This window comes from Haliaeetus albicilla, chromosome 23 (assembly GCF_947461875.1).
Source record: "Haliaeetus albicilla chromosome 23, bHalAlb1.1, whole genome shotgun sequence".
In the NCBI taxonomy this organism is placed as follows: Eukaryota; Metazoa; Chordata; class Aves; order Accipitriformes; family Accipitridae; genus Haliaeetus; species Haliaeetus albicilla.
In genome coordinates, this window is record NC_091505.1 from 25786416 (window position 1) to 25814055 (window position 27640).

At 51.0% G+C, this 27640-nt stretch overlaps 1 protein-coding gene across 1 annotated transcript in view; it reads right to left on the bottom strand.

The window, feature by feature from the left end:
- Nucleotides 1-27361, bottom strand: part of AR (androgen receptor) — a 59496-nt gene extending 32135 nt beyond the window's left edge. The window contains exon 1 of the mRNA XM_069811639.1: nucleotides 26254-27361. Coding sequence (XP_069667740.1) covers nucleotides 26254-27254 — 1001 coding nt within the window. The 5' untranslated portion in view covers nucleotides 27255-27361. The remainder of the gene's footprint in view (nucleotides 1-26253) is intronic.
- Nucleotides 27362-27640: the final 279 nt, after the last annotated feature.

The window sequence follows — 27640 nt, forward strand, 5'->3', positions numbered from 1 at the left end:
TCTGCTGGGGAAGCACAAAGAGCCTCCTGCAGCCCCGGCACAACCCAAGCAGGTGCCAAGGACACCAAGAGGACTGCGGCGATGCAGTGCCGGGGTGCTCAGGAGGCAGAGCTCTACACCTCCACCCCTCCTACCGCTCCCCAGCCAGCACAGCTCCCATGGTGCTGCAAATGTGGGACTGGGTCCCCGTGAGCCGCGACCCTGGGGAAGGACTTCACCCGCCAGTGCCATGCTGCCTGCGTGTGCCAGGCTGACATAGTGCCAACCAGCCGCTTTAACTGTGGCACCGAGACGCTCTGAGAGCCAGCCCTCCTCTCCGACTGTGTATTCGTCGTGCTTCCCTCCATCTGCATGCCCAAATCCTTTCCTCTTGGCTAGCACCCATCCTGCCTCCTCCCTCCTGACACACACGCTGCCACATGCTTGTCTGATCAGATCTATGGAGAAGCTGCTTCTTCAGAAGGCATGGTAGCAGAAGAGGCACTTAGCAGAATCACAAGTCAATGCTTGTCCAGGCAGTATGGGGAACAATAGCATTTTAAGTTATTTGCTAAAACTCGCTTTTTGTCAAAACACCAGATGAGGCAATTAGCTTCTAACAGTCAGTAGGTCACCGCAACTTTTTGGTCAAAAGGAGATCTGCTTTTGGTTTCTGGTATTGTTTGAATGCTTGCAGGTGAGCTCTTAGAAATCAAATTATATTAAGAGCAAATGTGACAATGCTGGGACTTCTGGAAAAAATCTTTATACTCAGAAAATCCCCATTTGGGACCACAGTATGAATAAACCCAAACTCCACTGAAACAGAAAATAGCCCTGGGAGAGATGGCAGCCGGAACCCATACCATGAATCTTCTGAAAAGTCTTGCAACTTTTAGAAAAAGGGGTCAAACACCAACACAGACCCCAGGGCAAGGGAATGCTGTCCTGCTTCTCAGCCCCTCTGCCCCAAACTGCTGCCCGTGGCCAGCACCTCTCCACGTCCTGCAGGTCCACAGGCAGCTCTGCCCGTCCAGGTATGACACAAGCAAGGGGATGTCTCACACACCCAAAGAGCATCTGGCAACACTGAGGTTTAATTAAGGAAAGATACACCTGTTGTCTGTGCTAATCACCAGCTTTTCCACTGGAGTTTCCATCTCTGTGGTAAGTTAGAATGTACGGCACCACTGCCCTGCACTTGCCGGGCTGAGACTGCAGCAGGCACCAGGGCAGGCGGTCCCATGCAGTCCCCCACCTCTCCCATCCCTCTCCCCCATCTCGTTTCACTACTCCCAAAACACAGGGAGAGCCTGCAACCTGCGCGCCCACAAGCAGCAGTCCCAGGGACATCAGGACTTAAAACTACCTATAGTGCAACAGCTTAAAGAGCAATCACTCTTATGGAGAGTTGTGGCAAGGACAACGATGCACTCGCATAGGGGCAGCTGCCTGGTTATCATCTTTTGCTCAGTTATTTTAATTCTGGTAATAGGAGTAGCTTCTTTAGTCCAGACTATCCATTCCATTTTGTTTTGCTTCCCAAACTGAGGAGAGAGAGGTTTTAAATGAGAAAAAGTGTTTCCTCAAGGGCCGATGAGAAACCAGCATTTGACTGGTTTAAAGCATACCATAGGCTGAAAAATACTTTCCGGTACAGACAGGACTTAAGGGACTGTTGCTGTTGTTATGTGAACAACTAGCTGGGATGCTTAATTTCAACCAAAAACTAACTCTGTCACCAGACTACCGGTGCAGTTTGTCTTTCACACAGGTCTTTTCAAAGCCCCTCACACCTTGAGAATAAGGCATGAAATGGGACAATTATTGCCAAGATCAAAACCCAGGCTCACCTCTGTCCTCTGATCTTGCTGTCAGTTGCGTCCTTCAAGAATGCTGCTATCTTCTATTCCTCATATGAGAGCTATGCAGATCCTACCTAAATTGCAGGTTAATAACTGGAGCAGCAATTCTATCCCCTTTTCTTAAGGCAAGAAACATTTTGAGTGATTCCACATCTTTTTAGCAGCAGCAATCAGAATCAGAGACTCATCTGTAGATGCTGCTCAACTATCCTTCCCTGACAATCTCCATTTCCAAGGCTTTTCTTGAATTACTGATTAAACAGAGGAGATGCAGTCGGCTGCACCATATCTGCCATAGTTAAGTCCTGATGCAACAAACACCTCCCTGTCTCGCCCTCCCAAGCATCCTGCCTGTCCTCCCGGTGCAATCCTGCTGTCCCGTCCTCAGCAGGGCCCAGGGCACCCCCCACTTCCCCCCGTGCCACATCTGCACAACCACCCTACACTACACAGCCTTGGCACTCAGTTTGAGGTGCTACAGTAGAGCAGACACTACTAAGAAAAAAACAGCAGCAAATATAAAAGCTTTGCTAAAAATGCCTTATTTATCCAGCAATTTTTTAGATTCCAGCAGTACCGGATCTTTCCTCTAATGACCTGTTACCTTTTTTCTCCTCTCTATGCAATCAGAAATCTGAAAAGGGCTAATTTACCTTTTTCCATAAGGCCTTCCACACTGTGCTTTCCGTGTTCTTTGCACCATGTATTTCAGATAGGAAATGAGCAAAAGTGACTCTCACAGTAGCAGCTGTTTTGATGACAGAAGCAGGAACCCCAGAAGACCGTGGAGTATTTTTGAGGCGTAATTATTTAAAGCTGCAAAGTAGGTTAGCAATTAAGGCTTGAGTGGCTTTTGAAACAGCTTTTTAAATAGCTGTTTCTGCATGAGAAGAGTTGTGCAAGTACAAATATACCTTCATGCATGTGTGTGTCTAGTGCACCTATACATGTGCATCTACCTAGGAAGGGTGCTGAGCAGAGCGGCCCAGAGCTGCTCAGGCTCTCCCTGCAAACCCCTGTTTACTTGGCCAATCTTGTCCCCAGCTGCCCACTTATGGATGGAAGTCAGAGGGAGCTGGCAGACACTCAAGGTTAATTCTGGCTGTGAGACAGGCTCCTCCCGGGTGTGACACTCTTGTCTCCAGGGTTTGCACAGGGCAGCATTCAGCCCCTGCATCCCATCATGTCAGGAGATTGATGTTGCGGCAGCTGGGGAGAGGCTCAGCTGCAGGCTGAGCCCTGCAGCACCAATGCGATTGCCAACTCACTCCTGCACCTTTACTACTGGCGGCCACTGTCCAGAGCAGAAGGATTTGCCCCAGAATGCCCTTGATTTTAAAAAGACGCCAATTTGCCTTTTTTATTTTTAGAGGGAAAATTGTAAGAAAAACGTAACTGAAAACATCAGCAACTCAGAGTGAGCTGTGATAATGGTACCCTTAACGATCTATTTTCCAGTTTCCAAGAGACCTTTTAAGGGCATTCTCAAAATATGTAGGTAATAACACAGCAATGAGCCAAAAAGATTGCTTATGGAGGCTGCAGGAGCGTGTGGACTGGCAGCTTTCTGAGCAGAGCCCCTGACACCCACCTGCACAGGCGTCCCAGTGACCAGCAGCATTTGCAGCTCCTCCACCCCTGCACAAGGGACCGGAGGGGTGGCTCAGCAGCTCACGATGGGCTGCTTAAAAGCTTTCCTCCAAGAGGAAGTTTTTACTCTTTCGGTACCTGCTGATTGCAACCACCCCACAGAGCCACAGGAATACTGAGGTCTGACAAAAACAAGCACCAAGTGAGTTGTGGAGGGCTCCAGAATACGTGACTGTAGTTTGCACAATATATGGCAAGTGTCACACTGCCTCAGAACTCCAAAGCAGGGAGATAGCGTGGCGCGGGCAGACACAACTGGTGCAGCAGTGACGTCGGGTAGAGATTCCAGCTCCGGCACATGGCTTGAAGGCCAAGGTCAGGGCTGCTCACAAAGGAGCTCGGTGGTTTTCAGGGGAGAGAAAAAACAACCTCACTATCTCTCTTATGGCTACAGGAAGAATTTTACTGTTGTTTCAGAAGGGTTCTTTACGGAAATGGAGAGTATACTGAGCTCCTGCCACGTGCAAATATTTCTGTAGAGTAGGAACTATAATTTTGCAATGCAAGCACTTGTTTGTCAATAGTTAATTTCACAACACACCCAGAAAACCAAGGGCAATCACGGATAAGAGAATGTCAACCACTTCTAATAACCCACAAAGAAAGTTTCCATCTCAGCAACAGACAGCACATGCTACCCAAAAGGAGCCAAGGCACAACTGCCCCCCACTGCCCGGAACTTCTGACTCTGAAGACAGACCACGAAAAAGTATGTTTGCTGCTTTATTTGCATGGCTTCTGCAGTCCATGCCTACCAGCTCAAATAAGATTAATTCATTAAGCAATTCACCATGCTAATATAACACAATGCATATTCCTTACACTCCCTCTGTTTTCCATCAGTTTGACGTAACTGAACAAACACAATTTCTACCTCCTTCACTCTTAAATTTGACAGCTGCAGCAGAATAACCCACCAGACTGAAGTGAAGCATTGCAGTCTTGCTCTCTGCACGGCTGTACCCTGACCACTGGCATAACCTCCTTGTGGCATCAGCTCACTGCGTCAACTGCTCAGTGTCAGCGTTTGCACCAGTGGGCTTGGAACTCGCTCCAAGATTTAGCTGCCTTGTCCAGAAACACTTCTGCCAAAGCACAATGCAGTGGATTTGCAACACAGGGACTCAGCTGGACTGGCCTTTGGAGAATCCCTAACCGGGATTTGCCTGCCTGCCCACCCACAGCGGCTGCCACGCACACATGCTCATCCTGCCTGACCAGCCATCAGCTGGGAATCCCCAAGCAGAGCGCTTTTGGTCCCACACCTTGCCCTTTGGGCAAAGTGGCTGGTGGTTTTGCACCTTTACAATGCTATATCTAAACACCTGCCTGGCCATAATGCTCGAGAAGATGCTGCGCCATGAACTGAATAAGCACTTGCACACAAACTTGGATGACACAGAATACTGTCCGGTCATTTCTGAGGTACTGCAATGTTATCAGGAGTAAATGTTGCCTTTAAAATGGCTTCGTCCGTACGTGACATTTTCAAACACAATATTAAAAGTAACTGGCTTCCTGTCAATGGAGTTGCGTGGCTCATGCGTGGACAAAGGTCTATGACTCACACCGAGGTGCAAGACCCATGATTAGCTAAGAGCACGACTGTTCATTTTAGGCACAAGTCTCATGTCCTCTTGCACATTCCTGTTTCACTGCCGCTGGCTTCAGCCAGAGCTGAACTTAATCTTCAATCCACAGTCACTAAGTCACACTGATTCAGATAATAAGGCCTGCATGGAAGCTTTAAAGCATTCCATCTGTTAAAACACATTGGGCAGTTTAATCTATAAACATGCAGCCTTGTACACTGAATTTATATTCTTTTTTCTAAATAGCCTTGAATATGTTTCTAAACTGACCATTTCTTGTTTTCCTGTATAACTGCTGGAGGCAGAGAGGCAAGACAGCATCTCTGAGAGAGCAGAGCATGGTGCACACTGTGAACAACAGGAACAACACGTATGGGAACTTGATCTTCACTGGATTTAAATAAGCGTTAGCAGATGACAGCGGGTTTTCCAAACATCCCTGGCAGTGAGGGCAGACAGAACTGGCACACCCTCAGGAGAAGGTCCTCCCACCAACAGCTCCCAGGAGCAGCAGCATGGGGCTCTCCAGCAGAAATGGCAGCAGCTCAGAGGCTGCCTCCCAGCCCAGGGGGCACAAATAATTTCAACAAGCACAGCTGCACAAATCCATTTGCAAATCTCCCCAATTAAATTCTCTTTTTCCTTTTCGAATGCTCTATTTACTTATTTTGACAGTTTATTTTTCACACACTGGGTGCCAGCTGCAGCTGAAAGCCCACCTCTACCAGCCCAGACCCAGGCAAGCCCATGGTTCTTTCCTTTGCTGCACAAGAAGGCTGCTCCAGCCTGGAGCTGCACCGAAACCAGCTGCTGTTTGCCCCATGGGGAGGCCTCTGTCCCAGCACCCAGGGGACAGTCCCAAACAGCCACCCCAGCCAGCTGAGCCACTGCACATCCACTGACGGGGTGGACAGCAGAGGCCACGTCATAACCCAAACCACTGTGGAGTCTCCTGATTTTAATGACCATCATTGGCTCTCACCTTCCAGTCATCCCTAAGAAAGAAGCAGAAAATGAGGTTAAAAAGGTGACAGGAGGCGGGCATGCTATACCTGAAATGCAAAGCCTGGGCAAAGCCACTCTGCAGCCTCTGTATCACACAGGTGGCCTCTGCGGTACGCAGCTGCCTGCATTTTGTGAACCCAAAACTTCTGCCTCAAAACCTGATCTCCAGCCAGTGAGCTCAGGGAGCAGCTTAAATAAATGAGCTCAGAGAAAATGAAACACTTGATTTCCCCAGACAGAGAAGGTATCTATGAAAAGAGACAGCATAAACGTATTGCAAGGTTATTTAAGATGGGAACTCACCTGGTTATGAAGCATCAAGGGGACAAAAAGCAAAACAGGAGTAATGCAAGCAAGCTTCAGCCCTGACGAGCATCCCTGAGGTCATCAGCACTGTACACCATATCGTCCTGGTGACTGCAGAGTCACCTGGAGCCTCCAAGGACAAGACCTTGGTGTCCTTGGTGCACAGACAGCCCTACTTATTTCCCAAGGAAACAGTCTGTCCTGACTAATATCTTTTAAGTTAGTTTAACCCACACCATAATCTTCCATTCTTAAATCCATCTCCTCTGCTAACAAAATGTGCCTACAAAGAAAATCACAAATCATGAGATACTCTTGATCCATATATTTCATGCTCCAAGAGACACTGCCATCATGCCAGATAGGGAGGACTGGCTTACAGTCCCCTAGAAAGCATCCTGGCCATTACTGTACTTGGCAGGGTACTGCAGGCTTGTAGGACAACGTACTAACAGTCTGCTTTTATAGGAAGACATTTAGCTTTCCCTCTTTGAAAACTAAGTGCAGTGATACTTATTAAACACTTAGGAAGAGATTATGCAAGTTCCTTGGTGGCTTTTCACAACAGTCCGTTTGAAGTGCAAATCTCCAGACGTAACAAAATGTCTCCCTGCCTGAGCCAGATCCAATCCCCCCGGCCAGGCCACCCCTCGGCAGCCTACATGTGCTGCGGCTGGGAAGGGGGACTGGAGGTTGCCGGACCCGCGCCAGCTCCTCACGCCCCAAACAGTGCTGGTGCAGCGCTCCGAGGGCAGGAGGGGTTCTGACAGCAGGAATCCCCATCCTCTCCCAGGGCTTGCCAGGCTCACGTGACCGCGGAGATCGATGTGGGGCAGAAGACTAAAGCTACTCTCTCCACATGCCCTTCACATGCAGATTAATGTTCCTTTTGTTTTCATAGGACACGGATCTCAATGCCAGCACTGCATTTATAAATTAGACAAGTAGTCTCTGCTCCGGCTCACAAAGCCTTTGTAGAACAATACCTGCTCCGAGACTTTTCTTTTCACTGGCAGGGTATAGGGACAAGGGGAGGCTTGCAAAGAGGCCGGGTGGTTGGCCAGCACACACAGACCCATGTCCGGTGATGGGGCACAGCCAGAGCACCTCATGTGAACTGGCCATTTGGTCCCCAAGGTATCTCCACAAATCACTTGGCCAATCAACAAAGCGCGGTCATGTCTCAAACTGAAAAGAGCAGCTGCTGGAGGGAGAGACGATAGGGTCCACACGGCGCTGGCAGGATGGGGGGACTGATGTCAGTGCCATATGCAGACACTCTGCTCACGAATCGTGCCACCTCTTTCCGAGAGCTGGGCTGACCCCTCCAGCTGTCCCTTGGCAGGGACCAGAGGAGGATGCCTGCTGGAATGGGGTTTCCCTCGTGGTCCCCCCAGGACCTTCAGCTAACTCCACAGAATCTGATAAGGGACTGCAGAATGAAAACCAAGGTGGACTGATTTAAATCATTGTCATATAGAACTTCAAATGTAATCAGAATTTAGCTTGGCACCAAGTATCCCTCTACGCAAATAATCGATTTTCATCTTTTCTACATCTGTCTTTTGCAGTGATTTTCCCTGAAGAATGCAATCAGTAATGTTCCCTATCTTCACATTTTCTCTTTGCAATGTGCAGAATGTGTTCATTTTAAATAGGGCCATATTGATGCCTCTGCAGAGGATGTGACAGTTCATTAGCAAGAGCCTTCTCCTGTTTAACAAATATGCTTTTTTATTTTTGAAGCAATTACACAGTTTGTCATGACTTTTGATTTTCCACTCTATAACTCAGAAAATGGTGTATGACACATTTCTTATTTATTAGATGCTGGGTTAATATTTTATTTGTGATATGTGTCAAGTTGCATTCAAATGGATCCATAAAGTCAATGGAAATGTGAACATTTTAAATTGCTCTTCTGGTAAGTCAGAAGTAAACTTATCAAAGCAGAGTGCATTTCAAATCAATTGACTACTAAAGCCAAGCTAGGCTTATTTGTGAGCTGCAAACTCTGCTGACTGGCCCTTTTCTAAGGGATCTCCAAGATTTAATAGTCATTGGATACCACTATCCCATGCCTCATTCTCTACACAGGTTGAAAGAAAACCTTACACATTTCTGGCTTTTTCAACTCCAAGTAGGTCTCAGTTTTGAATGACTAGCCTTTGAACTGAACTGGCTGAATAAATCGGATTTTCTCTACTTTCTAGAGCTTGTTTAGCAGTGCAGCGAATTCCTGGTGCTGATGTGCTGACTTCTGCTGGGAGCCTGACCTCCTCTGAGATGCCAGAAAAACCCATGAACCACCCACCATTATATTTTACTGACCTCCTGTGAGTTTCACAGACTCTAGTAAACACAGGCTTCCACATTCTTCTGTGATGAGAAAGTGGGAATACGGCTCCACACCTTGCCCCACTTGCAACATGCCCTTAACAGCATTCCTCTTTCTTACAGACAATGAACTGCCCCATCAGCTCTGCAGCTGGAGATGGCATCTGCCTCTGTGCCTGCAGGAACTCGTGGAAACCCATTTGATAATCCCACTCCCCAGTTATTCCACCAAAGAACAAGTCAGTGCACAGCGGGGCTGCAGACCGGAGCCCTCCCTGCCACACTTAAACCCCAGACCACCAGTATAACTTCCATAATGGGGAGGCTCCCAGCCAGATTGCTAAGAGATGACAGGATTAAATCCCAAACTCGGATATTTAAAACACATAATATTTTCCCCACTTCATTTGGCAGTGGAATTATTGCTAAGGAAAGCGGTGCCATAATTTCTGTATTTTTATGTCTCTATTGGATGAAGCATGAGTTGAAAACAGGCAGATGGCAGACAGTGGAGGAATCCAGCATGGAAAAATGAGAAGACCACAAATACCACTTACATCGGAGGCACCCAACCAGGGAGGCACACCACACATGCGAGACCTGCTAGCACGGGCAGCAAAGCAAAAGTCAGCATCGCTGCCTTTCAGAGGACCACTGGTCCAGGCTCTCCCGCCTCCCTGCTGCTGGGTGGGCCAGCACCCTCCTCCTTCTCCTGGCAAAGCACGGCAGCCCTGGGGATGGATGGGGAAGAGAGGAAGAAACAGAAACATCCATCTCAGGGAGCAGCCCTTGCCTCCCACCCTGGCCCCAGAGCATCCCCTCTCGCAGAAGTGGGATGCCAGGACTCGCTGCAGTGGCTGCGCATTGCCAGCTGTGCCAGCTCCTGCGCCATGTCCCACTCCCAGCACAGCTGTGGGCGGCTGCCGAGAGCCTGCGGTGGGCTTCTTGGGCTGGCTGAGGTAGGAACTTCAGCTGGTCTCATAACTTCCTGGCAGAATTGGTTTATTTTTAGGGATGTTTATACCAAGACTAAACCTTTGCAGAGACACAGCTGCAGGGGCATAAAAATGCTTTTCCTTATTATGTCTGGAAACGGGTATAAGCTATATCTGCAAAATTTCTCTTCAGCTCTGCTGGCAAATCACTTGTTTCCTAGAGGAAACTTACGCAACTTTCACAACTTACACAACAATATCATCTCCCCATGCCCTCAAAGCAGATCATGCTTTGAATCATCTCATAAAGAGCAAACATGCAAATTATAGCTAAAGCTTCACATATCCGTGGTCTTCCTGGCACTCTTAGCCCTGATCTCAGCAATGGAGGCAACACAGAGGCATATTCCTCAGCATCCCACAGCAACTGGCTAACATCCAGCCAGGTCCTCCTGTCCGTGGCCTTGCCTTTCCTGGCGGCTGCCGTAGGGCCGTGCATGCCCACAGCACACATCTGCCCACACCTGCTGGCTGCAGCAGGACCGCAGCACCTCCGCGAGGCCGGGCTGGCAGCGATGAGCAGCAAGCGGCGCTGGTATGAGCCCTGGTGGCATACTCAGTGAACCCAAAGCATCCCAACCTGGCACAGCCCTGGGAAATGGTGCCTTGATGCCGGTACGTTCCTTTAGTGATATAAGGCACAGACAGCCAGACCTGTCGTTTTGGGGGCTGAAAGCATTTCTTGAGAAGTACAGAGGGCAGAACCCTGCAACAGCAGCAATCCACTGATCCCAGGGGATCAATGTGCTTAGGAACTACCCCCATAACCAGACAGGCACTGAAATCTGCAGACACGCCAGCCCTGCCAGGCAGCGATGTCCTGATAGAGCTGAGGTGCTTTTGCAATCATTTACGAGCCCAGCACTCTGCCTGCTTCACCTCTGCCTTGCTCTTCTGAGCAGGCGAAGAATGAAAGCAGCTAGGAATCATTTTCTTTTAAGCCCGCCTGCAAACCAAAACACAGATGCCACATCTAATTTTAGGCCTCCTAGCCTTGAGAGTGTTCTTTTAATTCTCTTCTAAGCGAGCAGCGAGATAGTCATCTCAGGACAAAGCCGCTGAAGCAGCTGAGGACCCACCTTGACCCCAACCCTTGGAAAGCTGGAGGGTGCGTGGGGGCAGAGCCCCATCCTCTCCTCTGGCTGTAAGGGCATGGCTCTGCCTGGCTGCCTACGCGGCTGGGAGCAAATGGATCACTGCTGATCCCAGGGGAACCCCACAAGACACACGGACCCCCCTCCATTACCTTGGGCAGGCGCACAGAGGGACCAGCTTGCCACCCTGCTAACCTCAGGCTGCCATCTTATCCCTGCTGGGACGTGGGCAACTGTTCCAACTCAGGCCAGAAATCAAGTGTTTAAGCACCTACGTGCCAAAGCAGAGGGTGAGCTGAACAAAGAGAGAACCACTGCCCCCCACGTCCCTCTTAGCTGCCATCCTCAGCACAGCTACGGCAGGAGGATGCTCCATCCCACAGGCGCTCCGGCACTGCCCCACTCTGCTCCTCCTTCAAAGGCACCCTCGGAAATGGCCAAGAACCAAGGACCTGGCATTTGGCACAGGCTGTGCTATAAACAAGAAAGGGAAAAAAAAAATCCCTGTGCTGCTATTGTTTTTCTCACCATTTAAAGATGTTCCTGGGGACTCAGGAGCAGATTGGGAAGTAATGGATTTCTTTGCAAGCAGAAGATCATATTATCAGGGAAAGACTTTCCTCTCTGACCACAGGGGACACATAAAAAGCAAATAACTGAAAACCAGAAAGCTAAATCCACGTGAACAGGCTGAGTTAACTGGGATGACCCCACACGTTCTGAAGCGTACGAGCACACACAGGGACAGAGCCCAGAGCCAGCCGAGGAGGGAACATGGTCCCCGTGGGACCCACGGCTCCAGGCTTCGGACCCGAGCCAGACACGTGCCACCCAGCCCTGCCCCACTAAACAGAGCTGGCGCTTCCAGACAGAGGGAGAAGGGACAGACGGGGACCTGGAGGGTTAGTTCTCAACTTTGTGCCTGAGCAGTGACAAAAACAGGTGCCAGTTTCGTGCCAGCCCCCACGATGTCCCCGCGCAGAGGGTCACAGACCCCCATCCAGCCAGGGGGGCACCCGTGATGGGTGCTCCTTCCCACAGACAGTGTGGTGCAAAGCGCCCGTTTCTCCACATCTCCTCCACAGACAGTGTCTGCAGAAGGATCGCTGCAGGCACTGGGGCAAGGGACGGAGATGTTATTTATACAAGAAGAGAATACGCATACAAAAAACATGTGTTGTGTCCGTGGGTAGAAGATGACGCATGCCCACAAATGCACACACACACGACCCAAGAAAAAAAGGTACATCATCTGAACAACATTTTCATGCAGTATTTCACTTTCCAGTTAATGCACCTAATTGCAACCCAGATGAAAGCAATTAACCTGATCTGCACACAAATTACTTTTTTCCTTTTCTTTTACAAGAGGGAAGAGGAGCTGCCCAGATAGCCTATCCAAACCCTCCCCAACAGCACGTCAGAAAATGTGTGGACACTGCTGCTGCCCGCTCCAGATAGGCAGGGAGGGGGAGGAGGCAGGAGCCTTTGCTAGGAAATTACTGATACAAAAACTTGTGCCTGGACTCTGTTCTCAGCACACGGGCCAAGGTCAAAGCATTTTTTCTGCTGCTTCCAACCAGCAAAGAAGCTAATGCAGCTAAAATATGTAACATCAGTCAAACTGCTGAAGGGTTGGTGAGAAAGCACCAGAAAAAGAAGTAAAGTATCATCTAGGGAAAGAAAAGAAGCAACCCTCTAAGGCCGTCCCCAACCACTGAGAACACGGGAGAGAGGAAGCAAAGGCCCGGATTTTCCCACCTCGTCCCAGGAACTGAACATGTCCCAGTGACTCTATAAAATGTGTTTTAGGAAATCTGCAGCCTCCCCTCTGGCATTGGTGGGGATTGCTCCTGATGGCAGCAATGCCAGGAACACCCAGCGGGACAGTGGTCTGGCAGCACAGGTGAAGATGCTGTTGCAATGCGGGATTTACCTCGAGGTTCTGCCCAAAGCTGCTAGCTGCAGCCAACCCCAGTTTCTAGTCCCCACAGGAGCACACTGGTGCAGAGGGAGAGGGCACCCACCAACCTGCACCCACCCAGCATGCACCCACCCATCCCCAGACGAGCAATCGGTGCATCGGACCCCCCAGGCTCGGGCAAGAACTTAACCCCGAGCTTTGCAGGTGGTGCTGGCACCCTGGATCAGGTGGCCAGCATCCAGGGACATCCCTCCCAGTGTCGCCTGTCCCAGACACCTGGCTACAGACATTAAATGAGTTAAAAATAAATCGTTACAACTATGGCCGTGCACAGCGAGCAAGCAGTGTCCAGGACACTGCCCGGCACACTGAAGTGACTCTCCACGCTCTGCACAGCATGACCGGGGCTCTGCCAGCCCAGGCGCACAGCAAGTGTGTTCTGGAGGCAGTCCAGCTTTCCATGGTGCAGACCCGCCGAAGTCCACTACGGTTACGTAGAGTAAAATGTGCCTGGCTGCTCTCCCTGGCTAACTCACAGGCCAGCTGCCCGCAGTGCTCCCTCGCTCTCACAGCAAAGGACGCCCCATAAAAACACTATTGGTGTCCCAATATTGGTGGTTCTACACTGACTTTCTAAGCCTTATTTAAGACATATCTTTTGCTTCCAGAGCTGTTCTGGAAGTGGCAGCCACCTTGCCTGCAATCTCAAGGACCTCAGCATGGTCCATGGCATCACACAGCCCCTTGGCAGCCCCACACCCCAGGCAGCATGATGGAGGCACCCAACCAGCCGCTCCAGCAGAAACACAGGCTTATCTACTGCTCTTCACTGGGGATTGTTATTTATTTATTATGGTGTTCTCCATTCCACTTTTTGATTGCACAGAAAAGTCACTGGGAGACCTGCAGAGAGCTCAGAGTATAATCCACGCTGTGCAGATACCTGAGACACCTGGAGCAGGGCAGCATCCAATTCCCGCTGCAGTGGGACAGGTACCCACTGCCTGGGGAAAGGGCATCAGCTACAAATACCTGTAGAGCTGGGCTGTATTCTCAAGATGATTGCTACTTCTGCAAAATCACTTAATGGTCTGTGTCCCGACAAATCACTCTTACTGCTTCTGAGGACATGTCAGCATTTGACTTTGTTTGTTCTCACTATTTAAAAAGGCCTCCCCAGATGGGGGGCTGGGGAGTTTCAAACCACAGAGGGACGTGGGTGACCTTGCTCTTTCTGGCTTCTGCTCAGATCGCATTAAACAGGAAAAAAAAGCAGCAGCAAGAGAGCAGCCCGAGCCGAGCCTGCCCTCCCTGCCCGTCCCGTCTCCCTCTGCCCGCTGCCCACACAGGCATCCAGGGAGTGCAGAGGCTCCCGCTTGGGTCCCCCGAGGTGAGGTGCTGTGCTCCCGTAACCCCTCTCCTGCAAACACAGTCCCGGTGCCTGGGAGCTGGATGGGGTCAGACATCCCCAAGGACAGTACTCAGGTCTGCTAAAGTAAATGGGACTATTGACAGGGCGTAAAGTCCAGTGCACAGGTACGCTTCCGCAGGACTCTCCCAAAACTGAGCACAAAACCCAACGCGGCCCCCCCACAAGCCTAGCTCTGACGACTGCCAGGGCCCACAGCTGTTCATAGGCTCTGAGGGACTGCTGCCAAAGCCAAACAGCTCCCGACAAACCTCATCCCCCCTCATCTACTGGAAAGGAGTAATACCTATTTTGCATGGTTGCCTGGAGGCTAAATGAACTGCTGCTCATAAGCGCTTCAGAAGAAAAGTGCCGTAAAAGCACAAAGTACTATTACTGGCAGTATTTTTATTACTGTTAGAGGATACATTGAACGGCGCTTAAAAACACCCGTGAGAAGAATCGGGGTTGTAATCATTATTTTTAAAGCAGAATAAAACACAAACCCATGTTGCAACAACTGCCAACACTGCCTGTCACAGGCACCTTGCCCAGGTGAGTGAGGCATCTCACTGCCCGAGTCATGCAGGGCTACTGGGCTCTCCCAGGGCAGCTCCTTCTTCACTTTGCCCCACATCCAGAGCTGGCAGAAGGATGAAACTGTAGCTGGACATGGATGAGTACCACAGGCAGATCAGCAGAGAAGACAGAGGCAGCAGTAGATACAGTGAAAGGGAATATGGATGAGGAACCTCCGTCACAAGTCTTTGCCATGACAACTGGGTCAGTTCTTTTATATTTTAATGATCTCACTCATACCACTACTATTGTTAAAAAATAAAGCCAGTTCTCATCCACACAGCATGCAGCGACTATCGATACCAGGGCCTCCAGCCTGTCTGAGTTAAAATCCCAAAGTGACCAAGCTGCTTTCTTCCACCACAGGAAAACAAACACAGCCTGCCTTCTCTGAGGCATTCAGCCTCAAACGCCAGGTGAGGGCTGGACGAGGTCACTCCTACTCAAAAGCCAGGAACGCTCATCCACACAGATGCAGCCAGGTCCCTCTGTATAGCATACCCAAACCACAGATAATTGCCAATTACCCTCCACAGACCCCTAAAGCAGTCCAGAGGTCCCCAGGGACCTGTGGACCGACTGAAGGCTGCGACCCCAAAGCTTTGGCACGATGCTTGCCAAGCCACGCCAAGGCAGCCAGGGCTGGCGGAGCACAGCACGCCCAGCCCAGCAGCCTCGCCACCACCCACCACAGCTGAGCTGAGGTTTATCTCGCCACCTTTTCAAGCTGTAACTGCCAGCACTGGCTTCTCACGGCCCTCTTGTCACAACCAGCATGTCAAAATGCTGAGAATCCTTGAATGACGTAAAATGACCTTTTTTTTCCCCTTCCCCAGCATCAATCCTGCCTTGCATTCTGTAAATCCCAAGCCTTGAAACACCCCCCTCCCAAAAGACAAATGTTTTCACCCAGTCAAGAGCACAGCTCACCTGCCCAATCAGACTCCAGCTTGCCTGGCTGGCAGCTTCCTCAAGGTCCAGATTTAACTCCCTCTGCATGAACTGCAAGCAGAGGATGAATGCCTCCCACAGCCTCAGCGCTTGGGATTTCCACTGGGACCACAGGAAATCACAGGGATCCTTCGCTTTCAGCACGAGTGCAGTAACGGATGAGGCTCCCTGCCTCGCTCACTAGCAAAGCCCTCGGTCAGCAGGACACCACTGCTCTCAGCAGCACTGTCAGCCATGCAGAGACACGTCAACTTCTTCCACAGGCTCTTTTTTCTCGAAGCAGAATTTATGCTTTCTGCTACGCAGCACAAATCTGAAGTTCACAAGACAACTTCTTTTACAGGCTTTAGCTTTTTCAAGCAAATACTTTAAAAATCAGACCTGATTTCCTATCCCTGGATCCCAAAACTCCTTCCAAAGGAAGGCTCACCACTCTGCAACCATGGCCTGTGAAACTGAGGCCTCTGGACATCCAAGCTGGGGCTCCTGTCACCCTACTCATGTAGGTGCTAATTCAAAACTGTGAGTGATGGGGCCACTGGAAGTGTATCATTCTCACCCCTAAGGATGTACACAAAATTTAAGATTTGCTTCTCACTCTCCAAAATAAATGAGCATTTTTATTCAGCTTTCTGCCATATGACCCATCTCTGCAAAAGATCTGAACTACAAGGGACCTACAAGAAAATGAATATGCTTTTGTGTACCAGGTAGAAGTTCTTTGTATCCTCCTACTGTCCGTATTCAATGTCAAATCCTAAGTTACTCTTTGTACTAATTAATTTAAAGCTCTTATGCAGAGCAAAACAAGCTTCCACAAGGACCCGTACATGTGCCGATACCTGGTGCAGGGGGGTACCTCCTGCACTGCCTACACCCCCGGAGCCCATGCCCAGTTCCCTCACCCGAGGAGTGTGCTACAGGACACCGCAGCCATCAGGGCTCCCCAGAGCTGCAGAAGAGAAGCAGTGACAGTAGGTGCACGTGCAACACAGTGCTCCGTACGGTATGGCACAAGCACAGCATCCGGCATCCAACACCCAAACCCCACTGAGCAGTGTGCCAGGCCCAGTACAGACTGAGGAATCAATCCTTCAGGCTGGCTGGTCCGCCCTCACCCTTGGCAGCCAAGGATGAGAGGGAAAGGAAGCGGGACCCAGACGTGGTAGTGCTCCCACCTGAGGCAAGCAGTAGCAGGGCAGGGCAGGGACGCCCCACAGGTGAACGCTGGATCCCAGTGTCGCTGCAGCAGCAGCAGCAGCAGCCAGCAGCGTGACCCCTCAGCGCTCACCGCATCCTACCAGTGTACTGGAAGGTAACTTCTTCAAAGAACACTAACGAGATCCAGACAGTGGTCCTGTGGCTTTCCCCCACTCATCACCCGCTGGACCATGAAGCCTAGGCTGTAGGGAAGGATTCTGAGCAGGTTACCCATCCCTCTAAGTCCGTGCTGCTATGCAGGCTTCCCATGCAGATGATTTGTAGTGGCCAGAAAGAATCTTCCAGGTATTCCCTGCTGGTATCTGTGCCAGCCCGTGCAGGAGGAGGAGAAGATCCAGCTGAAGCAGAGATTCACAAAGCCACTGCCGGTCATCCTCTGCCGCCACGGCTGTGCCCCACAAACACCAGTGAGGTGCACCCTGGAGCTACCTCTTGACCCCTGGTAGCAATGAGAAGCTGCAATACCGCAGTTTGGTTTGCAATCCAACAACTGTGAAAACGGACAGCAGAGACAGGATGGCATGCCTGCACTGACCAGGTATTAAGAGATGACATGCCTGTATCTGCCTCTTCATTGTTTACTGGGCATAAACGCTCCACTAAAATGGGAGACAGGACATCTGCCTCTTGTGCATACTGTCTCCTGGCTCTCTTGAGGAAAAGAAAGAGCTGGAAAGGATCTGGTACCCACACAGAAAACTTCACCGTTGCTGCATTCCTATGAATATGGTGTAGAAGTGGGTTCATCCAAGGTGAGAGGAGATCGATCACTTCTAGCAATGCTCACATCTTACCTAACAATAATAACAAAGGAAGGTGCCCATGTCCTCCTTGTCACGTCACCAATTTGACATGGTGTCAAAGAGAAGTCTCTTCCAAGCTGACACAAGTCACTTGGTCTGTCTGAGTTGACTTTGTGGTGTTTGCTTTGTGTCAGCTTCTGGTGCAGATGTCCCTTTTGCAGAAAACATTCTTCAAGGCAGCAGCAACACTGTGGGAAACCATAAGAAAAGCTGAGGAGCAAATGGGCACTGCTGCCTGAAGTTCCCTCTCTCTCTCTCATTATCTCAAGAGAGGTGGTGCCTCCCCAAATTGTGCTGATAGCGAAGTCATGAAGATGCTGCATCTGCCACACGTGTACCGTGGCAGAGACCTGGAATTCTACAGCTGCCTATGCAGTATTTTCAAAAAAAGAAAATTCACTTCAAATTACAAAAAATACTGAAATCAACTGAATAAGAGGAAAAGACCACGTCTCATAAGACCTTCAGGCAGCTAGGTTCATCTGATGCTTCTTGCTTAGCATTGCCGGCTGGCTTACGATGCCGTGACAATGCCGTGCTGGTTTTTTCCACTTGCAAATGTGCTCAAGACTGCTAACATCCTGAAAATGGTACAGAGGAATGCAGAGGGAATGGAGCAAAACAGGCATGGCTGGTATCTCTCAAGGCACGTAGATCATCTTGCAACATACCAAACATTAAAATCCTCCTTTAAAACCTAAAGTGTATGCAGAGGTATAAGGCTTATCAGGCTATTACGTCAAGATTTCTGTGAGCTCTAATGGCAAAGGAGGGTTTTGAGGAACTGCGTGATGAGGGGCAGAAGCTGCTTGGGACCTTTATAAACAGCTGCAATGAGAGTGTTACTGCACACCAGCTGAGCTGCATATCCTGCTTGCCCGGTGCAGTTGCAGAGGAGGGTCGGCTCTCCCAGCCTGCCCTGGCTGGGGTGGGTGCTGCCCGCCGGCTGCCTCAGGGGATGGCTGCAGGTGGGCGGGCTGAGCACCATGCAGCGGGGACAGGGTCCCAGCCAACACTGAAGCCCCACAGGCTGCAACGATCTCATGGGCACAACGCTCCCAGGCCTCTTGCTGAATGTCTGTGCACGGGGTAACTTAATTTTTTCCATATATTTCCAAAGTTTAACTGTCAGAGTCATACAACTGCTGCACAGACCATTGGTATCTACCAGAGCAGCTCAGAGAAACAAATGGTTTTTACTGGAAGTAGTAGAAAGTCTCCCACAGAATAGTTTTCTTTCAGTAAATGCTCATTCGATAAGTTTAAAACGTTCCACGGGATGATAAAGTAATATGTTTTTTTTCTTTTATATTTAACTTTGTAATCTTAGCCTACAATCCCACGCAGCAAGTATCCATTTCAAACTAAATAGCCTACTGAAGCAGCCCAGTGGACAGCCACCAGCAAGCATGCCAAGTACAGACTGACAGCCAATTGGAATAACAATTGCCAATACAGAAATGGCAAATTAGGACTGCCATTTTAAAATCAGCAATTTATAAAGTATGCATGAAGCTCAATGCTAAGACAAAAATGTAATTAATATGAATGACAGGAAAATATAAAGAACTGAACTACTACTCTCTATTACAAATTATTTTCAACTCTGTGAAATGGAACTGCTTTCATCATACCAAAACAAAATGGTCCCATGTGACTAAAACAATTTCCAATGTTTTAGGAAGTTTGGGGATTTCTTCCTCCAATAAATGGCAACAACTACAGCTTTCCTCCCAGTTCAGAAGCACACTTTTTCTTCCCCACTATGCACAGACTCTGACTTCTGATCAGCTCCAGCTTTCACTGTGCTTTTTCTTTGAACTGCCCATCTGAAATTTGCTCTCGAAGTACTGCATGCCATCTCTTTCATTCACCTGAGAGATGCAATGCAAAGATGCAACCCTGGCATGGACACAGAGCAAACTGTTGTCTCCTGCCTGGAGCTAAGCGTGGCCTTGGAGGGTCCTCAGAGCGGAGGTGAGGGGAGTTGCGCATCATCCGGAGGGGCTGCCCTGGTGGCGGATGGCATTCAGCATTCACTGCCTTGCTACAGTGTTTCTGCTTTACTTCTTGCCGGGATCGTCCCACACCTTCCTTGGTCTGAAGCAAGGGGCCAGAGGCAGAGACTTCCAGGAATCAGCTGCACCATGCCGCAGGGACACGCCAGCAGCAGCGGCACGCTCCTGACACAAGCACCCACAAACCTGCTAGAGGCTCCCGGGCTCCTCGGCACAGCACAAGCGTCTGCCCCATGCCAATACCTCTACGCTGCGATGCCCGCAGGTGCTTTCAGCAGTGTGGTGACAGATCGTCACCAAGCGCAGCCGCAGCCACCGGCAGCAGCACCATCCTCCCGCTCGGTGTGCGGCAGCAGCCCCAGGGTACGTGTGTCCCGATGGAGGGGCTGATCCTGCCATGGGGCTGATGCCCATCCCTGTGGCCTCCCAAGAAGGAAACATGGGTGGAAAGGCACAGTTGTGCAACCAGCGCGGTTTTCTTTCAGATATGGTAATATGCAAAGCTACAGGTTCCTACCCAGGCTGCAAACCATACTTTATCTCTCATTCACAATCAGTATATTGAAATACATTGCCTTTTGACCTCAGAAAAAAACCCAAATCACTACCAATTTTTAACTAGCTCTCTGGCTGGAATGAAGTTCTCGGAACAGGAAAACCAATGGGTTATACTATAGACTGGCTGCAAGAAGTAATGCAAAGGACAGCTATCATCTGCAGAACAAATAAATACCAGTGAATACTGTAAACAGCAGAGAAAATGTAAAAGCTGTGCAAGTAGGAGAATAGCTGTTGTGGGCAAATCCTTTACAGCTTCCTGCCCTGAAGTCCTTGGTAATACAGGACAGAGTACACAAAATGCCTGTATAACTCAAACTCATCAATGCTCCTTTTATACATTATTTCTTTGGTGAAATTTTCTGAATTCTCAGCCACTGTTTTCTACACCAAATGTCATGTAGAGCTTATCCTATCATTGCAACCAGCACTTAAGAGAAAGCTGGGGAGGGAAAGGTAATCACTGTTGCTATGAAGAATGAGACTTTGGAACCAGTTTCCGGAGGGTATAAGAGCTCAAAAATTCAAGACATGTGGAGAAGAGGATGGGAAAGCACAGAAGAGGATGGGGCAAAGTCTGCCCTTGAACAGTTTTATAATGAATGGGTAAAAAGGCAAAGAGATGTTTTGTGTCGTAAGATCAGACAGGCGGGTCACACACACACACCGTGCGTGTATGCCCTCCATAGCCCATCCCTTAACAAGGTGACACATCACTCCTTCCCAGTGGTAAAGGGAGAGCTGGACAGTGGGAGACTCAGCGCGAGAGGAAAGGGAGGGAGGGACAGAGAAAGGAGGGAGGGGAAAAGGAGAGCATTTTATGATACGTGATATATGCTATGGAAATACTAAGAAACCCCAGAACCAAAATTAATTGAGTGGAAGGAGCAAGTCGGAACATAAAGAACACCGGAAATGGTTATTCTTCCTTCATTCATCACCAGAGACATAAATCCCAATGTAATGGCAAAGGAAAGGGCTGTGCCAGTCCCTCAGACAGAGCTTTCGCCACCTCCAGCACTGTACTCGGGCCACTGCACTGGCAAGCACAAACCTGGGTGAGGATGGAGAGTACCAATGCTTCTTCTTGCCCATGGGCTCAGCCAGTGTGTTAACACAAGGACCATGATCCTTCCAGTCTGGAGTGTTTTCTGGGCAGTTTCAAAAGAAAACAGCCAGTCTCTCCATGTGTTATGCCATCAGGACCCAGGCTCCAGACGTGGATTTCAGTGTGCACCCAGCGTCAAGTCAAACAGCCCATCTTTGGAAAGGGCCACTTGCTGCTCTCGCACCACTGTGGGCTGAGTCTAGGCAACTAGCTGTGGAAAAGGATAATCTCATTTATCAATTCAAATGAAAACTAACTCATGCAAAATACTATATAAATCAGCACCCTCAAAATGAAATGAAAGCAAGTCAACTAGCTAAGCATGGAAGAAAATGAATGAGCTTTGGCTTCTATGTCACAGTTTTTCAGATAGCAACTCTCAGGAGCAAGAGAAAGGAGCCACAACTGCTGTGCTCCCAGTACAGCTGTGGGGAAGCCAGCAGTGCCCATCCCTGCAGCTCTCCCTGGTCACGAGGGGTTTGCTGCACCCACTGCTATTCTGCAAGAATAAGCCTTGAGCAGAACTTGAACATCCCAGCTACTCCTGTTATCTATCCTCAGTGTATCACTTGTTTCACAACCTTAACTCAAGCCGTGACAGATAAGCATCTTATCATAGCCTGGTAGCGTGCCAATTCATGTTTAAAGGAGTCCCGAGTTCTCTAAACCAGACACAGCACTGGTGCAGGACTGTCATTTTATTCTGTGTTTAAAACAGCCTTCTCATGCCTCTCAGTAGGGACAAGAATTGAAAGGTGATGAGGAAGAATTTTTTTTTTTTATGCTTTCACTTCTCCTTTTATCAGGAACCTTCAAAAACCTTTAGCACATCACTGACTTTCCCAGCCACCGAGGTTTGCCATCCATGGATCCGTACCAGCACCTGTGGACCATGAGTACGAATTATGAAACTGGCCAGAGGGACAGGCTTCAGAAACAGCATTCCTCCATGCAGGGCTTGCCTTGGAAAGAAACATTTACATAATATCGCTGTTCACCTGAGCAGAAAGGTCATACTGACAACAACAGACAGGACGGTCATCCCCTTCCCAAGGGCTTTTGAGTCCCACCAGTGAAGAGCTGAGGGTCCCCCAGCCTCCCCTGGGGAAGGAGATGCCAGAGCAGCACCCAGGCAGGTGCAGGGCAGCTGGGTACAGCTGGGAGCCAGGGCAGCCCAGAGAACAGCCTCCTGCCTCATCTCATCTCCTAGTGTAATAACCCACCCTTGATCTTTTTATCAGAATCTTATCTCCTCCTTCAATAGGTAGAAATTATTACAGGCATTATCTGTAAGCGGTGTCACAATTACATAGCTGGCCACAAAAAGATTACATAGCTATTATGCCAGGTGATGCATAAACACACGGCACTCACCCAAACTGATTACAACCGAACCGAAAAAGGAATCTGCAGGTAGGTGTGACCAGCAAACACAGGGATACCAAACAGATAACAGTAGTAATAGCAAATGCCACTTAAAACACATCTGAAACTACATGGACAGCTAGATTCTTCTGAGCCAATTACGCCTTAAATTTGTTTATCGCCTTTGTTTCCATTGCTTCAGTAATAGCTCCTTCTTTGATTCCATTTTAGCTTAAACCAAAGGGGCCTACACCACTTACTCACACAGCGCTGTCTTTTGGTCTTACAAGTCAGTTTGATGCCATAACTTTGGATTTATTCTATCAATGCTGCATCTCACTCTTAAAACAGGTTATTTAGTCACCTCAAAGACCGCTGGTAATAATTATGCAATAATGAGCACAAAGATAAACAGCTATGAGTCCACAGCGTAACAAAAGCTTGGATTAATTGCTAATTATATGTAAGCATTACTGGCACAATCAGGTACACCATATCAAAAGCTTTAAATGAAAACAAATCGTGTTACTGCCTACTTTGTTTCCTATGTAATGTTTCAGTGCCTCTAAACCCAGACAAATCCCCTGCTCTGCACAAGCAAAGGCGGGGGGGCAGCACTTACGGATCTGCATGGGTCCCAGCAGCCATCCCACCCTGCGCCTGGAGACCACCGACCATGCCACGAAATGGCAAGCAGGGCTCCTGCCGAGGGGGCACCTTAACTTGGTCCCATTGGATCTGTTGGCTTCCAAGGCAACCCCCAGCGGCTGACAGCATCTGTTTTACGAGCTGTGCATGCTGTATCCCAGACCAAGGTAGAAGCCAGCACCCGATTTTCCAATAATGATCCCTCAAGCAGTCCAGCACCGCTCTCAAAGCTTTAGAGGTAAACTCTTCTACTCAGAACTCCAAAACCCCAACTGATAGTAGCTTATATAAAGGGAAAATGCAAACAATTCCCCCCAAATACTAAGAAACTGTTCATGTTTTAGTGTCATATATTGGTGGGGGTGTTTAACTTAAAAAACACCTACCTATGCCTGACCCAGACTACACCAGGGCAGAGCTGGGGTTTTGAAGAGAAGTTCACCTTGGAGGGAAGGGACGTAATCCTGCTAGCACAAAGCAGGGCCATTCAAAACGAGAAAGGACTAGGAGCAACACACCTTGAAATGCTCCTTATTCTTCAAAGAAGATTGGGCTGCAGCTGCTGCTGACAGCACTGCAACGGCACAGGCACCTGAAGTGCAGATCTCCTTAGGCTCGGAAAGCTGCAGGGACCCCGTGGAAGTGCCCACCACCACTCAAAGAAAATGCTGTAGACTACATTTCCTGAGGCTAAGAGGGTAAAGCTTTCTGTGCAATGCCACGTAGGGCAGGAACTTACACCTAGCACTAGACGCTAGCATGGGAGGACAGGTCCAAAGCAGACCATCCTTTGGTGAGGAAACTTTATAGTAAAGTGTTTGAGCTCCCATGACCCTTTCCTCATGGGCACTGCTGCCTGGGAAGCTGGTACATGAGCCACTTCCCCTGGCTCCAGCTGCCACAGAGGCTGCTCATTGCACTGGTACTGCTGCATACCCAGGAGAAAATTAAGAGCCACAGCAATGGATAGGCAGCACACTGTAAAGTTAATGGAGACTTTGCTAGCATGAAATATAAACCTGGCAGCAATTAACATGTACAGCTTTAGCCAGACCACAAAGGAGTGTTCTGCTTTCCTTGCAGCATTTTAAAACTGCATCCGAACACAGAGAGGGGTACAAACACTGCCAGTCCATTACACCCTTGCAGCAGCTGTGTAATGCTGTATGAGCACAGAGTTCAAAGGACAAGATAATGGCATTTTAAAAGCTCTCTGTGCTAGCTCCAACCCCACTGACCCCTGCAGAAGTCTGCCAGCGGGAGCCCAGGCCCCCTCAGAGACGCTGTGCCAGGGGGAGCGGGGACATGGATGCCGTCGGCTGAACAGAGCTGCAAGGAAGAGGATACCCATTTCCCCCAGGAATAAGGGGGACATTTACCTCTAAGGCAAGACTCAGGCAAAATTTGCCTGTTGCCCAGGTCCGGCCCACACCACTGCCTGCTGACCACCGCATAAGCCCAAACCTCTCTTCCTTAACGCAATATTCCCTATCTGTGCATGGTTCTATTGCACAGGCTTTGCCGGCAAACAAACCATAGCAAGGCTGAGCCTTCTGCTATCAAAAACCTGCATCACCCATTGACAGCATTTGGACGGTTGAACTTTTCCGACTTTATTCACCTCTGCTCACTCTGTGCTGATTTCCACAAAGATTTACCCAGACCCCAGAGAAAGATACACAGGGTATGCTCAACTCCTGTCGCTGGTACAACACTCATGGCTGGACTCATTTTGACCTGTCCTTACTTTTACCCCCTTTTTTTTTGCCAAGCCTTCAACTTCTTTGTAAAATCCCCAAGTAAATTACTGTGTGAAAGATAATTACTACACTGCCAGAATAAAGCTGTGAGCACTTTAAAGCAACAAAACCAGCACAGAAGCACAAGCAGTTGCCCTGTGCTAATTTAAAGTGAAAATCTAATTGTTCATTTTAATCTTTGCTCCCACCAGAGTTCCACGGGGTGAGCATGTGGATGTGAAGCTCCAACGATGTGACTCCAGGCTGAGGCCATAACAACCACTTGTGGATGGGGCTACCTCCGAGCTGGCAGAAAAATCCTTTCATGGTCACATTCTCACTCCCATTTCTATCAGCTGCAGCAATTCTCTTGCGCAGCAATGCATTTTGCCATGATGAAAGGTGACGATGCAGTATGCCCACTGGTTTAGATGGTGTATACCTATTTTACAGAGACTTAATCTTTTTTGAAGTTAATTCACTAGAAGAAATTACTTTTGATCGAATCCTTCTCAAACAAACCTTTCCTCCTCTGCCATATTCCTAAACACTCTCGTATCTCTACTTTAAAACACATTTTCTATCTGTACTTAAAACAAGACCTTGCAGTATTTCTCTGCCTATACATTCAGCAGTTTCCGGCTGTTCTGCTCAGCTCATTCCCCATTCGTCTAGCTCACGGCAGAGCAAGGCGCAGGGAGAATTTTAACTCAATCTCAAGATCAGTCCGTGCTTCAAGCACAGCATCGGGAATCCCGCAGCAGCCAACAGAACAGCTGCGTAACGAAAAGAGATAAATGCCATCAACCTTCAGGGGACGGCAGCGAAGTCCAGGAGTTCAACGCGGTATTTCTGGCACAATCTTGTCTAGCAAGTCACAAGTGACAGCGTTTCGGTAAAAGGGAAGGCTCCGACAGCGGAGAAGTCAATCAAGCCGGGGGCAGCCAGGGCAAAGGCGGGCTGGACCCGCGGCGCCCGCCGAGGCAGCTACGGATGGCAGCGGGGGGTCAGGGGGCGACTCGGCGTGGGACGCGGGGTGCGGGGTGCCTGCGGGATGCCGGCGGGACGCGGGGTGCCAGCGGGACGCCTGCGGGACGCGGGTACTCACCGGACGTCGCCGTAGGCGCCGGCGTAGCCCTCGACCCAGGGCCCCAGCTCGCTCTTGATGCAGGCAGCCGGGGCAGCGAAGGGCGCCCGGCCCGCCGGGTACCAGGCTTCGGCGGGGAAGTCGGCGGTCTCGGCGGCCGGCCCGCGCCCGCAGCCGAAGGGCCCGGCGGGCGGCTCGGCGCAGGGCCCGCAGAGCTGCCCCTCCTCGGCGAAGAAGGCGGGCCAGGGGGCCGCGGGGCCCGGCGAGGCCGTCTCGGGGCCGAAGCGGCACGGGGCGCCCCAGCCGCCGCCCGCCGCCGGCACCGGCGGCCCCTCCAGCTTGACGCGGGCGGGCGGCGGCGCCAGGCTGAAGCCGGGGGGCGGCCGCGCCGCCGGCCCCGGCGAGCCGCGGTAGAGCCCCGGCCCGGCGGGCGCGTCGACGGCCAGGGCGGCCTCGGCGCCCGCGAAGGCGGCCGGGGCGGGCGGCGGCTCCGGCGGGTCCCCGCCGGCCGGGCGCGGGGCGCGGGGCGGCCCGGCGGGCAGCGCGAACATGCAGTCCTCGCGGGGCAGCGGCTCGCCCGGCGCCTCCGGCGCCTCCAGGGCCAGGCCCATGGAGGCGGACACAGCCCTGCAGAGCTGCTTGGCGCTGTCGCCCAGCGGGTCCTCCTTGGGCGCCGGCTCGGCCTCGGGCGGCGGCGGCAGCGGCAGTGCGCCCGCCTCGCACAGCAGCTCCCGCAGCTCGCCGGCGCAGGGGAACGGCGAGCCCATGTTGGGGCCGCCTGCCGGCAGCACCTTCCCCGCGTCGCGGGGCTCCCGGGGCGGCAGGCGGCCGGGCGAGCCCGGCGGCGGGCGGGCGCCGGGCGGGCAGGGCGCGCACGCCGGCGGCTGCGGGCTGGCGGCCGGCTCCTCCCGCGGCGCCTGGAAAGCCTCGCAGACGCTCTGGAAGAAGGTCTGAAAAGCCCCGCGGAAGGTCCTGCCCCCCGCCCGCGGGTAGACGCGGCCGACCCCCAGCTGCACCTCCATGCCCGCCGAGCGCGGGGCCGCGGAGACGGCAGCGGCAGGCGGGGCGGGGGCGGAGAGCCCCGGCAGCCGCCCCCCGGCCGGCCGCCCGCCCGCCGTGCCGGCTAGCGGCGGCGCTGGCCCGCGGCGCCCATCGCCGCCGGGGCGGCGGGCGGGGATGCTCGGGGCGCGCAACAGGCAGGAAAAGTTGGAGCCGGGGCGGCGGGCTAAGGCGCGGCTGCCGCGGGCGGCTGCCTGCGGTCCGTGTGAGCGGCGGGGCGAGCGGCAGCGGGGGAAGGAGGCGCGGCGGGGGAGAACGCCCCGCTCCGCCGGCGCGGCCCAGGGCCCCTACAATGATTAACCCGGTGACCCGCTGCGGAGGGAAGTGGCGCCCGCCCTGCCCTCGGCTC